Source organism: Punica granatum, chromosome 8 (genome assembly GCF_007655135.1).
Source record: "Punica granatum isolate Tunisia-2019 chromosome 8, ASM765513v2, whole genome shotgun sequence".
Lineage (NCBI taxonomy): Eukaryota > Viridiplantae > Streptophyta > Magnoliopsida > Myrtales > Lythraceae > Punica > Punica granatum.
The window spans coordinates 1,207,645-1,222,591 of NC_045134.1; the positions used below are offsets into that span (position 1 = coordinate 1,207,645).

Here is a 14,947-nt window from a genome sequence, read left to right on the forward strand (position 1 = left end):
GCTATCACGTGAATCAGTAGAGCTCACGTTTGTAACTGTGTTCGGGACTCGCAGCAATTCTTGATGTGTAAATACAATGTAGGAATAGCTAGATGAGAATCAAAGAGTTTCTTCATTATATCTCAATGAATGGACAATGGCATTTACACGTTATCGCCATTATCCAATAATGCCATGAGATACATACATATACATGCTCTGTACATGGCAAGGTACATCAATGGATGGACCAGATCGTAGATTCCGGTATTTACAGTTGACGATAAACATTTCACTCGGGAAGAAGAGGCAGCCGTGCAACTGTGGCTCCGCTGCCACCACCAATCAGCGGTTCTTTGGTCATCTCTTTCAGTATGCTCAAGCTAGGCTTCGAGACCTTTGAGCCCTTCTTGTTTAGCCTCAGGGGAAGTATCTGCAATCTCGGGTTAAGCTCGGTTCCAGAATTTTCCACAGCTAGCTGGTAGCTTTCCACAAGCTCAAGCTGCCGAGCAACTATTTCTGAGCGCCTGGGGAGAAGCTCCACTGGCTCTCCTCCGGGAATCACGATGTACTCGATTGCAAGTCGAACCTCCTAAAAGACAAAAAGAAAGCTTTTAGAAATTTCCCACACAACAGACAGCCAGCATTTGGTTTGATGGAACGCAAATGTTACGAAATGGAATCACATAATGAAACCGACGCAGTTGGTAGATTTCTTTCCCCATTGCATCAGACAAAAAAGGGTCTAAATGATCCCGATTCTCGTTAAGAAAAAAGTCATTTGATTGTATGCCACTTCAGAGTATTTTTTATAGACGAGTTTTTCTAACCTCTAATGCATCAATCTCTTCCAAGGACGGTTTCCTTTTAGGGGCATCTTCTTCAATTTCAACATCTAAGTACTTCTTAGGAGGAAGCTTCGATTTTCTTCCATATGATTCCATTCCAAGAATCATGCGAACGGCCTTGACCATCTGTGCCATAGTATTTGACTGTAAAAGGCAGAAAAGAGGGGATGTTAAATTGGAAGCCTGAGCTCTACATATAAAAACGAAAAACTTTCCTATAATAGACGCAATAATACCATTGTAGAAAACAGAAAGAGCTGGTAACCTTAATAGCAAATATGGGCAACTGATGGAATTTAGCGACACCTCGTATCCATGGATTTTCCTTCAATTCAGAACTGCAAGCAAGAATAGCATCTGCTACTCCAATGTCATCAGTAACATCTATCATATCCTCGAGCCCCATTACGGCAGCCACTTGTAGCAGGTCGGCTTCAAGAATCTGAAGTGCACCGGAATCAATTCCAAATGCCAGTTAATTTCAACCCGGTTTAAGGAAGTGTGTTACATATGTTAATTTCAGTGAATTCTTAGCAGCTCTAGAGCTTATGCCATGCTTTGCATTATGAAACTGCATAGCTATTCTGTAATTGATGAAAGACTGTTGCGTAAAGATGAACAATGTCCATTTGAGGGGATCTCAAACATTCATTTTTACACGTCAAATGCTTGAAAGAACTTGAGCAGAACAGAGCTCATGCAGCTCTAATTGCAGTGCTATACCAAGTGGGAGGGACAGTGTGTTTTTTGGACTATTTACCTTATAAGTATATACAGATATCGGGATGCTCTTTTTGCTCGAAGGCTGTTTACTGCTCCGTTTCTTGGACTTACTCCGAGAATAATTCACCTCATCATCATCGGAGTCTACGTCGCTGCTTAACTCTTCATCATTAGTCAACTCAAACTCTTCTTCCTCAGTCTTTTCGTCAAGTAACATAGGCTTTGGAGAGCCATTAACTTCAGAATGCATCTGCCGAATTTCAATCAAAGGAGATTTTCCTGTGACCAAGATGAAGCTTTTTATTTACATTGCAGTTGGTCTCCAAAATGACAAAAAACTAAAAAGGAGGGGGAAAGACAATTGTGTCATAGACAGAGGAAATTGTGAGGGAGACGTATAGAATAGAATACCTGCTAAAATAGCATCAACACTTGCATCTAACCGGTGATGCACCCGGCACTCTGTCTTTGATATCATCTCAACTGCACAAGTAAATGTTGAAGGCCCTTTTCTCTCTAGAATTGTCTTCTGAACTTTCCTTTTCCGTGCTTCCTCATCACCAAGAGTCACACTCTGATCAAGCAGACAGCTTTTATTTATCAATAATATAATAAAAAAAATCTAAGAAGTGAATTAAAGATTGCTGGGATCTATGTCCCTCTGATTATGGAGAACATAAGCTAATGAAGCATTTTTACTTCTGGACGAGTAAACTAGTGCGTGCAACATTGCTCATATTTCAACTGGAAAAACGATTTCCAACATCATTCTCATAGTTTTGCACTGTCTACGAGAGAAATAGAAACGGGGAAAGTCGGACAAAGACAGTTGAATCACCTCAATACCACCAACAAGGATCTGCAGAGAAGGGTTCTTAATGATGTTATCTATGGTAACTCCATGAGCTGTTCCCACGAGTTGAACTCCTCTCTGAGCAATCGTGCTAGCAGCTAATGCTTCGAGTTCAGTCCCAATCTCATCGATGATAATGGTCTCTGGCATGTGATTTTCAACAGCTTCAATCATAATCTGTATCAGTAAAGTACCATAAGACGCTAAAAAGTCTCAGAGCCCAAATTCAAGGAGCCTAACAGAATCCAATTATAAACTCACATTATGTTGCATATGAACATTGGGCACTTGCATCCTCCTCGCTCGACCAATTCCTGCGTGAGGAACATCTCCATCACCACCAATCTCGTTAGATGTATCCACTATGACAACACGCTTCTTGTGGTCATCTGCTAACATTCTAGCGATCTCTCTGCATAAATCCAGGTGGAAAGTTTTCAGATCCAAAGTATCTAAAAACAACCTTTTTCCTTCCCTTCCGAGCTTTGGCGAACTTGTGCACAGAAAAAAGAAAAGAAAAGAAAGATGTATCTAAAAACGAGATCCTCATAAGAGAACTCGAAACCACTGCTGAGAATAAGCACCTGATCAAGGTGGTTTTGCCGACTCCAGGGGGGCCAACGACCAAGATGGAACCTCCCCCTGCGACCAAGTCACGGAAAGTCTCGGCACTTCCAGACATGGCCCTCCCTACCCGACAGGTGAGGCCGATAATTTGCAATTTTCGATTGCGAATGGCACTTATTCGGTGCAAGGAATTATCAATGCCAGATCGATTGTCATCTGAAAACTCACCAACCTAAACCCAACATCGAAAAATAAAAAATTTAGTTACACATATTGATTCATAATTTTACATTAATATACAGAATATACGCTATTACAGATGTTAATACCAACCAATAGACGATATGAGAGTGACAGAAAGACTCAAACAATTCATATACATTGCATGAAATTGTCACTATTAAAAACGAATAAAAAAACAAAAAAGCTCACCTTTGATATGGCGTGCTTCAGGTCTTCGAGCGAAATGGGCTCTTCGGAGATGACCCAATCCCCAGAGGGGAACCTGGCAAGAGGCTTCCTTCCCAAGTCCATAACCACCTCAATCAACTGCCCAATCTCCTCGTGCCTATGCAGCTCCCTCCTCATCCTCAGAGGAACCAGCTCAAAAAACGCCTCGAGCTCCGAATCGGCCACAGACCTCGACGCGGAGACCGTGCTCGGGGAACTCGAGACAGACCCATTTCCCGGAAGGAACCGATCCGAAGGCCTGCGTATCTCCGGGGCCCGAACCGATCGCGGGATATGCGACCTCGAGGACGCAGCAATTGCCCGTTGCCCACGACGTGTCCGGCGGAACGCCGAAGAGACTGTGGAGATGAGGGTCGAGATGGGGAAGTGGTTAGCTGAGTGCCAGGAGGTTCTGACATCGATGAGGAGCAAATCTGAGCTGAGGGTTCCCATCAATACTTCGTTCTTGAGATTGACTTAGCAAGTGTTTCCTTGATCCAGTGCCACTTGCTCTGCTATTATACAACGAGGAGAAGATGAAGAAGAAGAAGAAGAAGAAGTGGAGGGAGGAGATATTGTGAGGGCAAAGAAGATTCCGGGGGATCTCCCCTAAGATTGGAGGAGCAGTGGGGCCCGCAAAGAAGGCGGGGAAGGCAGCAAACCGCTAACGACCACGGAAGCTTTAGGAGGAAGACGACCAAGTGGTGACTGCGGACCATGCAATCCTTCATTGCTTTCTCGTTGCCCCCTTTGACACTTTTCCTCCATTTCCATTTTCCTGGTTTTTTATTTTTTTAAAAAAATTTCTTCATCCTTGTATGAATTGATCCAATTAATTCAATTTGAATCGAATCGGTCACTAAAGTGTAAAGTTCCCTCAAGATAAATTTCCTTCACTCGCAAAATTCGAAACTTTATTTAAAAGAAATAAACACCAAGTCATTTAAACTAACATGTTAAAAGATAAAATTTCACGGCGTGAATTTATATAAATATTTATTTTCTGTTTTGACATCGAGATTACAAAATTCCTCTGGGACATGTTCTAATTTAATCATAATCATGTGATAATTGCGAAATAGATCTTTATGTAAATTATTTTCTATAAGCATTATTAAATTAATTGGGTATTAAAGCTTTATTACATGCTAATATCTTACTTAGTACTTAGGAATTCGAAATTCTCGAAAATAAAAGAGTCCCTAGACTCCCTACGATCATTCTCTCTCGATTTATTCTTTTCTATTTCTTATTTGTTGTTTTTCTTATCTTACTTTTCTCAAGGGGCCATCACATTGGATTATTGGTGGCACACAAAAAGGTCAAAAGTTGTACAAATCGAACGATAGATCTAAATTTGGGCTTCACTTCAAGGCCCAAATATCCTCGGTAAAGTTCTGAATAAAGGCCCATGGGCCATCACGAACTGACCATTAATTTTTTGGGTGAATAACTAACCATTAATTAATCAATATTAGGCGTCGGCAAGCCCGGTGCTCTCATAGGGAGTCAAAGGGCACCGATCCTGCTGTCTTCTATTCTGACTTCTGAGAGCCAACGCAGCTAATGCATGCATGCACGTAAGTGGAGCCAGGCCACTTCCGGCCTTGCATGTCCGCCACGTGTCCTGCACCTCTTGCCCCCCCCAGCAAATGGGGGTCCTGAAAGAACTGCGCCTTCTTGGCAACCGCGAACATGTATAAAAGCTGCGGAACTATGTTCCATATATAATTCGCTCTAATGCATGCCCTCTTATGAAATTGTTCCATAGTCTCTCCATGCGGTCGGCTACGGAGGATATTTTCGTAAATTTAAGTCTTCACTCCACGGGGGGAAATTAACCGTCACATTCATAGTTGGACAGAATTCCGAACGTACGTAAGTTCCCAATCCTCCAGTCCAATCCATTTCCGAGTCCGGAAAAGAGATAGCAGACTATGATAGGATCCACGAGCTGCCGTGGACTCTCTCTGATCTTGGCTCTTGGTCTGGCAATGCTCGTCGGGATCTCGGCTAATCTCCATGATGATACCATACTCCAAGTCACGGAAGATCCCTTGTCGCTCTTCCGCAGCCGCAGGTTCTCGCCTGGCCAGACGGTCCTCGGCCTCCTCCGCAGCGGCGCTGCCGAGAGGCACTTCCGGGCCTTCGTAGAGGAGTACGGCAAGAGCTACTCAACCCAGCAGGAGTATCTTCGCCGCCTGGAGATCTTCGCCAGGAACCTGGTGAGGGCTGCCGAGCATCAGGCAGCGGACCCGACAGCAGTCCACGGCGTAACGCAGTTCTCAGACTTGACGGAGGATGAATTCGAGCGGCTGTATACTGGCGTCCGAGGCGGCACCTCAGGAGGAGGAAGAGGGGGACTTGAGGGATTAGAGCAGGCCGGTGTGGCTGTGGAGGCTGGGGATTTGCCGGAGGATTTCGACTGGAGAGAGAAGGGAGCTGTTACAGAGGTCAAGATGCAGGTACGTCCATGACCCAGGCCAGATCGAGTTGGTTTGAGCTAAATGATATTTTTATGAGCCTGGTGTCGGGTGGCTCATACGCGCCGATGAGATGCAGGGTTCTTGTGGGGCATGCTGGGCTTTCAGCACGACAGGAGCAGTTGAAGGAGCCAACTTCATCTCGACCGGGAAGCTTCTAAACCTTAGCGAGCAGCAGCTAGTCGACTGCGATAATATGGTAATAATAATTAATCTTAATTCATCAGGTCCAGTGAAATGAAATAGGAAACAAGTCGTATAATGTTGTACTAAAGGTGATCCACTAGCTAGTTTATGCTTCCTAATAACAACAATTGTATTCTGCTTGTGTACGTACTCTTTGTGAAGTGTGACTTATCGGACAAGAGCGCATGCGACAACGGGTGCCACGGAGGTCTTATGACAAACGCCTACAGGTACTTGATTGAGGCAGGTGGGTTGGAGGAGGAAAGCGCTTACCCTTATACCGGGAAGCGCGGAGAGTGCCAATTCAAGCAAGAGAATATAGCTGTTAAGGTCGCAAATTTCACCAACCTCCCCATCGACGAGGTTCAGATTGCTGCACACTTGGTCCGACACGGCCCCCTCACCGGTAAGTTAGTGATCCATTGAATTTGAATGGCACCACTGGCAGGTTATTTTCGAATCCGTGAGAAGATTTACCAAGAGTTATTGAGAACATGCTAGGAATTACGCACTCCAGGTGTTTTTGAATTACGAGAAAGTCAATCAATGTTGATGTTACGATGCAGTGGGGCTAAATGCAGTGTTCATGCAAACCTACATCGGTGGGGTCTCGTGCCCGTTCATATGCGGGAAGAGATGGGTCAACCACGGGGTGCTGCTCGTGGGCTATGGTTCGAAAGGGTTCTCCGTATTGAGGCTCGGGAAGCAGCCCTACTGGGTCATAAAGAACTCATGGGGTAAGAGGTGGGGCGAGCATGGTTATTACCGGCTGTGCCGGGGACATGGGATGTGCGGGATGAACACAATGGTCTCTGCCGTCGTGACGCAGATCTCATAGTTCTTATTGTTCATTTTTCAATGCTGCGGATGGACCTCGTGAACTTATCAATATGCATGCTTATTGATTTCGAGGTTCATCTTTTTGTAGCTAGCTAGGCAATATCATATTACAATAGGATATATGATAGTTTCAATTCAATAATTACGGATTTGCTAAAGGCGTTGCTATATACACCGGTGAATCTCGATCGATGCAGTGATGTATAATTAGGGGGCCATTTGATTCAGAACGGAATGAGACGACAAGGACCAGATCGGGAAACATAAATCTACTATTATTTTTTAATATTCCATGCAAAATCAAATAAGAGAAAATGATACCTTCAATATATATTCTTAAGTTGGCGATTGAGAAATATAGCAACACTATTCTTTTAATGTACAAGTGACATTATTATTATTATTAAATTTTGAGGAAGCGATCGAATATATTTGCGTATCCTGTAGCTAATGGATCTAAGAAGTGTCTGTCAGCTGGTCTTCGTCAATGAATTAAAGATGATATATAATATAAAATGTCCTAAATATGAGAGGACAAGGGTCTGGTTTTTATTTCTAAACGAGGACAAACGCGCGTCCAATTATATATGTCGTCCACGTGTTTTTTTCCCCCACCAGATGATCCGATGGGAGTGGGAGTATATCATTCCCGGTTGCTTCAGATTAATTCGCCCTCTGGCCCGCCTCCTTTTCGTTGGCAGACGGAGTCATTTTTTGGACCCATCACTTGACGCTCTCAGTAGTAAATATTGTCACACTCACACTCGATCAGTACGTAGTAATATTGTCGAATTAAATCTTGTGCTCCTCTCACATCATGTTAGAATTGTCGTTGGAACCGTCTGTTAGTTTTGACAAAGATCAGACCCTTATGAAACGGCAGTCCGATCTAGTTAGACTAGAAGCTAGCTCTTTAATGGCCGAGGACCCACTTATGTAAATCATATATTGAAGTTGCCGTGTGGTATATGGATCGGCATGTGGGTTCATTTCACAAGTCGAACTTATTAGATCTTATCGTCATACTTTCACGAGCCTGCATTGGGCGTAGCTGCAGCAGAAAGCAGCAGCAAGATTGATATTAAGCCCAACTCCCATGGCTGATCCAAAAAGGTCTGCACGCATCTCTACCTTCTACCTTTAGAACAATGTCATCTGTTGATTAGTTAAAAATCAAATAATAATTTGAACTTGTACTTACTTTCACATATGGGCGTCCTGAAGATCTATAATATATGAGAAGAATGGTTTTTGGTTTATACGTGGTCAGAAGTCGATCACATCGATATAACGCAGTGAAATAGGGTGTCGAACCGTGATTAATTTCATCCTGTTCTGTTTGCAGCTCCTCGATAAGACCGTATGTAAGTTTTTCCTTTTTGTTTTTCAGGATCGATGTTCCAAACGCCGGGGAAGCTGGTGAGAAGACTGATAGCGCAGATGGGGACAAGAAGTACCTCGATAAGGTATTGGATGATCTAGTCAGCTTGAATGGGTTGTTCACGGCAGCGGTGTTCATAGGGCTGTCTTTTGCCGAGCCCGGTAGAGTCCACAGTCTAGAAGACCGGCCCGAGTGCGATCCCGACATCGAAATCCGGAAGAGAATGGTGCACTGCGAGATCGCGTCCTTCAGCTGCTTCCTCTTCTTTGGTCATATGATCAATCACATCTCTACCTCATATAATGCAAACTGAACTGATTATCCCTCTGAAGCTCACATTATAATTTCTCTTCTGCCCTTCTGGTCTCTTTAGGATTTATGGCGAAGACAGCGAAGATCTTCTTCTACAGATCTAAGAAGAACGACCGGGAGAAACCCGAAAAAAATGGGCGGATTCTAGTGCTGTTTTATCTGTCGATCTACGGGACGATGTGTGGTTGTTTCTGCCTCCTGGTTGCGATGGTGGACGTCATCCAAGTTAAGGTCGGGAGGCTCTCCTGCAAGAGCACAAGAGCTTTCACCGCGGTTATCATGCTCTGTGTTCCGACAGTAGCAGGTATGGGGACATATTTTTTGGCCGTCACACATGGTGTTGCGAGAGAAGTAAACAATTGGCGACGGTTGCGTCACGGCAGCAGAGCGAAACGGACGGATCATGACGCGGGGCGAACATAGATATGTATGTACATCCTTACAAAGAGTCCAGCCTTCTTGTGTCAGTATGTCTCGAGTTGGCGGCCGATTTCATTAGTTTGGACTAGTAAGGATGTAGACCTACATCTCAGTAATAGCGTGCTTAATCTTTGATCAGATAAGATTGTACCGTACTGTCTGTCTTCTGATCACTCAGGTGATGTATCATTCTCTACATAATTAATATGTTTGGCTGTGGCCACAGAGATTTTTATATATCTCGTGCTAAACAGATCTTGATTAACTTTAAGTTAATATTTTGGCGGAAAATAGATATTGGGCAGCAGGCAGGACAAACTAAACTAAACTGAACAAGAGTGGAGCACGTAGTTTGAGTTCATTGTTTTGTAATAATTTTTTAGATAAGTCTGTTTGTACATGAATCCCCTCAGATTATGTACGTTCAATTATCATTTCTTAGTCTTATGAGAGGAGCCCTCTGATTTTATCACAATCCCGCAAAGCTACGGGGAATCGATGCTAGCTTGAACGGGCAATGGTATCCCAGGTAAGGATTAGAGGGGTTTGGTTGAAACCTCAACTTGACATTAGAGGTGTATTGTATTGAAATATATAGGGCCCGTACATGACATATTTAAGGAAAGCAATAAATACAATTAATTACATTATTATAATACGATATCTATACAAGGAAATCCAGGATGTGAAATCATTGTTTCCTCTATTACCAGGCAACCTTCGAGTGCCGAGACTTTATGCCGTTTCCTCATAATAACAATGGTATTCTGCTTGTGTACGTACTCTATGTGAAGTGTGACTTATCGGACAAGAGCGCATGCGACAACGGGTGCCACGGAGGCCTTATGACAAACGCCTAGAGGTACTTGATTGAGGCAGGTGGGTTGGAGGAGGAAAGCGCTTACCCTTATACCGGGCAGCGCGGAGAGTGCCAATTCAAGCAAGAGAATATAGCTGTTAAGGTCGCGAATTTCACCAACCTCCCCATCGACGAGGTTCAGATTGATGCACACTTGGTCCAACACGGCCCCCTCGCCGGTAAGTTAGTGATCCATTGAATGGCACCACTGGCAGGTTATTTTCGAATCCGTGAGAAGATTTACCAAGAGTTATTGAGAACATGCTAGGAATTACGCACTCCAGGTGTTTTTGAATTACGAGAAAGTCAATCAATGTTGATGTTACGATGCAATGGGGCTAAATGCAGTGTTCATGCAAACCTACATCGGTGGGGTCTCGTGCCCGCTCATATGCGGGAAGAGATGGGTCAACCACGGGGTGCTGCTCGTGGGCTATGGTTCGAAAGGGTTCTCCGTATTGAGGCTCGGGAAGCAGCCCTACTGGATCATAAAGAACTCATGGGGTAAGAGGTGGGGCGAGCATGGTTATTACCGGCTGTGCCGGGGACATGGGATGTGCAGGATGAACACAATGGTCTATGCCGTCGTGATGCAGATCTCATAGTTCTTATTGTTCATTTTTCAATGCTGCGGATGGACCTCGTGAACTTATCAATATGCATGCTTATTGATTTCGAGGTTCATCTTTTTGTAGCTAGCTAGGCAACATAATATTACAATAGGATGTATGATAGTGTGCAATTCAATAATTATGGATTTGCTAAATGAGTTGCTATATACACCGGTGAATCTCAATCCATGCAGTCATGTATAATTAGGGGGCCTGTTTGGTTGAGAACGGAATGAGATGACAAGGACCAGATCGGGAAACATAAATCTACTATTATTTTTTAATATTCCATGCAAAATCAAATAAGAGAAAATGATACCTTCAATATATATATATATAACATATATTATACATGTGAAAAACATATATTATACATAATCTCATGTAATTTAAAGTACTCTCAGGAAAATCTCATGCCCATGCACATATAAATATTATAATATATATACATTATGAGGAAATATACAACTTCTTGGTTTATTCTTTGATCCTGGGGGACGGCCACGTGGGCGCTTCCTGGAAGCCGGGGATGGGGCGTCGTCAGCCTGATCATATTGCAGGTGGACGACGGGTAAGTAGGGGGTAGCGGTGCCGAAGTCAAGACCGGCCATAGAGAGAGAAGAGCAAAGTGAGAGAGAGAGAGACGACAGCTGTATTAGTTTAAATAGTGCGCGGAATACCAACGTGGTTGAGTGAAGAGGTTAAAACAAATAATAATGTTATTTTTGATTTTAAAGTTAAGTAGAGTTGAATTTTGATTTTAATTAGATTATAATGATTGTGTCGTTGAATTATGAAAAAAATGTGTGAAAAACTAATGAATAATTGAGAGAAAATAATAATTGTGTTAAATTTTAGAAAAAGTAACTAATAGTTGATAAAAAGTAATAATTGTGTTGTTGAATTGTGAAAAAAGTAATAATTGTGTTGTTAGATTGAAAATAAGTGGAGTAGATTTAAAATTAAAGTAATTTTCTTATTGGTGCGTTTTATGTAAACCTTTATTTTTATATAATTTTAGTTAATATTTTAAGAACATATTTTAGAAATATAATTAAAAGATGATTTGTAGTTTTTCAATTGATACTTGATAAATTATATTTACGAAATCACTAATGATGGAGAGCAAGTAATATGGAAGATCGTTGAGAATGTGTTTAAATTATTAAATTAGTACGGTAGATTATATGATAGTTTCTTACTTCTTTTCTATTATATTTTATGTGTAATTAATTAATTGTAAATATATAATAGTACCATCACACTTATCAGATGATGTAGTAAACATTATATGTGATTTTTAAATAGTTGAATTGTGAACGTTAATTCATGAATATCTATCTAAGAGATAAAACGTATCTCATTTATTTTAAAATATTGTATATTTTAATTATTGAAATCTTTACATATGTAATTTTACTAATGATGAAAACACAAACAGATTATCCATCGCGAGTTAAGAATTTATTAAGAATTTATAAAGAGAGATGGGTCTTAGAAATTTTAATTAGATTGTTTTGAATTTAAATAAATTTAATAAATTTTATGTAGATAATTTATATAACCATCAGTCAATTATGGAGTAAGAATTCACATGGCATGTTTAATGGAAATTTCTCGTTGGAAAAGTTTTATCATTTAGTAGGCCGACTCAGCTCGACTATATTACTCGGAGCCTAATAAAAGTTTCGAATACAGTGTTCACATTAAAAAAAAAAAGATTTACCTTATGACTATCGAGGAAATTTCGCACAAGCTCTGTTGTCTCTACAAAAGCCGCCTCCTGTGATTTTACGGGCTCAAGTACTCCAAGCAGTCGCGCCTTTTTTTTTTCACCAATAAATCTTGCACTTCTTCTTTGCCCTCTACCCCTCAATTCAACGTGAAAGGCATCGCTAGAAATCCCCAAAAATTTGTCCCAATTAAAGAAAGATTGTTTCCTAAATTAACTTACAATTACCTATCTCGAGAATCAAGCGATATTAATGTGTTAGATTATCCAAAAACTTAGAAATATTTTTAGGATAATAATATTTGTTTTTTCGATTCATTAAAAAGGATTTGGAAACTGATTCTTTATGGTCGAGACTGAGCATTCCCATTCCGATTCCGATTCTGGAGTTTGAAACTCAGCTTTAAGACCTCCAACTGCATTCCTCCATTAATCTCTCTCTTGCATTATTATTATTACTTGAAAAAAGCTAAATCCTTCTATATGACGTGTCTAAAAATTCTCACAATTTAAAATTTTACTTTCATCTATTGAATAATTCTTGTGTAGATTATAACTCTACTCATTTTGAGTAGAATTTTGAATTATGAGAATTTTTAAGTTGATGATTGAGAAATATAGCAACACTATTCTTTTAATGTATAAGTAACATTATTATTATTATTAAATTTTGAGGAAGCGATCGAATATATTTGTGTATCCTGTAGCTAATGGATCCAAGAAGTGTCTGTCAGCCGGTCTTCTTCAATGAATTAAAGATGATATATAATATAAAATGTCCTAAATACGAGAGGACAAGTGTCTGATTTTTATTTCTAAACGACGACAAACACGCGTCCAATTATATATGTCGTCCACGTGTTTTTTTCCCCACCAGATGATCCGATGGGAGTGGGAGTCTATCATTCCCAGTTGCTTCAGATTTCTTCTTAATTCGCCCTCTGGCCCCTCTCCTTTTCGTCGGCAAACGAAGGTCATTTTTGGATCCATCCCTTGACACTCTCAGTAGTAAATATTGTCACATTCACACTCGATCAGTACGTAGTAGTATTGTCGAATTAAATCCTGTGCTCCTCTCACATCGTGTTAGAATTGTTGTTGGAACCGTCTGTTAGTTTTGACAAAGATCAGACCCTTATGAAATGGCAGTCCGATCTAGTTAGACTAGTAGCTAGCTAGATAAGGGGAGTCACGACTTTAATGGCTGAGGACCCACTTATGTAAATCATATATTGCATTTGCCGTGTGGTATATGGATCGGGATGTGGGTTCATTTCACAAGTCGAACTTATTAGATCTTATCGTCGTACTTTCACGAGCCTGCGTTGGGCGTATTTGCAGCAGAAAGCAGCAGCAAGATTAATATTAAGACCGACTCCCATGGCTGATCCAAAAAGGTGTGCACGCATCTCTACCTTGTACCTTTAGAACAATGTCATCTGTTGATTAGTTATAAATCAAATAATAATTTGAACTTGTACTTACTTACACATATGTGCGTCCTGAAGATCTCCAATATATGAGAAGAACGGTTTTCGGTTTATATGTGGTTAGAAGTCGATCACATCGATATAACACAGTGAAATAGGGCGTCAAACGGTGATTAATTTCATCATGTTCTGTTTGCAGCTCCTCGATAAGACCGTATGTAAGTTTTTCCTTTTTGTTTTTCAGGATCGGTGTTCTAAACACCGGAGAAGCTGGTGAGAAGACTGAGAGCGCAGATGGGGAGAAGAAGTACCTCGATAAGGTATTGGATGATCTAGTCAGCTTGAATGGGTTGTTCACGGTGGCGGTGTTCATGGGGCTGTCTTTCGCCGAGCCAGGTATAGTCCACAGTCTGGAAGACCGCCCCGAGTGCGATCCCGACATTGAAATCCGGAAGAGAATGGTGCAATTCGAGATCGCGTCCTTCGGCTGCTTCCTCTTCTCTGGTCATATGATCAATCACATCTCTACCTCATATAATGCAAACTGAACTGATTATCCCTCTGAAACTCACATTATGATTTCTTTACTGCCCTTCTGGTCTCTTTAGGATTTATGGCGAAGACAGTGAAGATCTTCTTCTACATATATCAGAAGAACGACTGGGAGAAACCCGAAAAAAATGGGCGGATTCTAATGCTGTTTTATCTGTCGATATACGGGACGATGTGTGGTTGTGTCTGCCTCCTGGTTGCAATGGTGGACGTCATCCAAGTTAAGCTCGGGAAGCTCGCCTGCAAGAGCACAAATGCTTTCATCACGGTTATTATTCTCTGTATTCTGATAATAGCAGGTGTCGGGACATATTTTTCGGCTGTCACATATGGTGTTGGGAGAGAAGTAAACAACTGGCGACAGTCGCGTCATGGCAGCAAAGCGAAACCAATGGATCAGGTGGCGGGGCGAATATAGATATGTATGTACATACTTACAAAGAGTCCAGCCTTCTTGTATCAGTGTGTCTCAAGTTGGCTGCCGATTTCATTAGTTTGGACTAGAAAGGATGTGGACCTACATCTCAGTAATAGCGTGCTTAATCTTTGATCAGATAAGATTGTACCGTACTGTCTGTCTTCTGATCACTCTGGTGATGTATCATTCTCTACATAAATAATATGTTTGGCTATGGTCACATAGATTTTTATATATCTCGTGCTGAACAGATCTTGATTAACTTTAAGTTAATATTTTGGCGGAAAATAGATATTGGGCAGC

The 14,947-nt window shown here is 41.4% G+C and overlaps 5 protein-coding genes across 7 annotated transcripts; 4 read left to right on the plus strand and 1 right to left on the minus strand.

The window, feature by feature from the left end:
• Nucleotides 1-245: 245 nt before the first annotated feature.
• On the minus strand, nt 246-4,130 carry LOC116188041 (uncharacterized protein ycf45). The gene is made up of 9 exons (XM_031517151.1): nt 3,403-4,130; nt 2,988-3,202; nt 2,665-2,815; nt 2,389-2,580; nt 1,962-2,124; nt 1,588-1,829; nt 1,093-1,269; nt 810-971; nt 246-571 (listed from the first exon to the last, which is right to left on the minus strand). The coding sequence occupies exons 1-9, from the start codon at nt 3,871-3,873 to the stop codon at nt 272-274; spliced, it is 2,073 nt and encodes a 690-aa protein (XP_031373011.1). The 5' UTR covers nt 3,874-4,130; the 3' UTR covers nt 246-271.
• Nucleotides 4,131-5,146: 1,016 nt separating this feature from the next.
• LOC116188042 (probable cysteine protease RD19D) lies at nt 5,147-7,215 on the plus strand. 2 transcript variants are annotated; one of them, XM_031517153.1, is made up of 5 exons: nt 5,147-5,885; nt 5,983-6,102; nt 6,252-6,495; nt 6,656-6,935; nt 7,002-7,215. In XM_031517153.1, exons 1-4 carry the CDS (start codon nt 5,358-5,360, stop codon nt 6,925-6,927), a joined length of 1,164 nt encoding a protein of 387 aa, XP_031373013.1. In that variant the 5' UTR covers nt 5,147-5,357; the 3' UTR covers nt 6,928-6,935; nt 7,002-7,215. The 2 variants fall into 2 exon arrangements, with proteins under 2 accessions (XP_031373013.1, XP_031373012.1); XM_031517152.1 differs by having other exon boundaries at nt 6,656-7,191.
• Nucleotides 7,216-7,882: 667 nt separating this feature from the next.
• On the plus strand, nt 7,883-9,281 carry LOC116188043. Its single transcript, XM_031517154.1, has 3 exons — nt 7,883-8,042; nt 8,320-8,579; nt 8,684-9,281. Exons 1-3 carry the CDS (start codon nt 8,026-8,028, stop codon nt 9,043-9,045), a joined length of 639 nt encoding a protein of 212 aa, XP_031373014.1. The 5' UTR covers nt 7,883-8,025; the 3' UTR covers nt 9,046-9,281.
• Nucleotides 9,282-10,092: 811 nt separating this feature from the next.
• On the plus strand, nt 10,093-10,591 carry LOC116188044 (probable cysteine protease RD19D). The gene has a single exon (XM_031517155.1). It carries the CDS (start codon nt 10,234-10,236, stop codon nt 10,504-10,506), a length of 273 nt encoding a protein of 90 aa, XP_031373015.1. The 5' UTR covers nt 10,093-10,233; the 3' UTR covers nt 10,507-10,591.
• Nucleotides 10,592-13,446: 2,855 nt separating this feature from the next.
• Nucleotides 13,447-14,880, plus strand: LOC116188045. Of its 2 annotated transcripts, none has more exons than XM_031517157.1 (3): nt 13,447-13,641; nt 13,919-14,070; nt 14,283-14,880. In XM_031517157.1, the coding sequence occupies exons 1-3, from the start codon at nt 13,625-13,627 to the stop codon at nt 14,642-14,644; spliced, it is 531 nt and encodes a 176-aa protein (XP_031373017.1). In that variant the 5' UTR covers nt 13,447-13,624; the 3' UTR covers nt 14,645-14,880. The 2 variants fall into 2 exon arrangements, with proteins under 2 accessions (XP_031373017.1, XP_031373016.1); XM_031517156.1 differs by having other exon boundaries at nt 13,473-13,641; nt 13,919-14,178.
• The last annotated feature ends 67 nt before the right edge of the window (nt 14,881-14,947 follow it).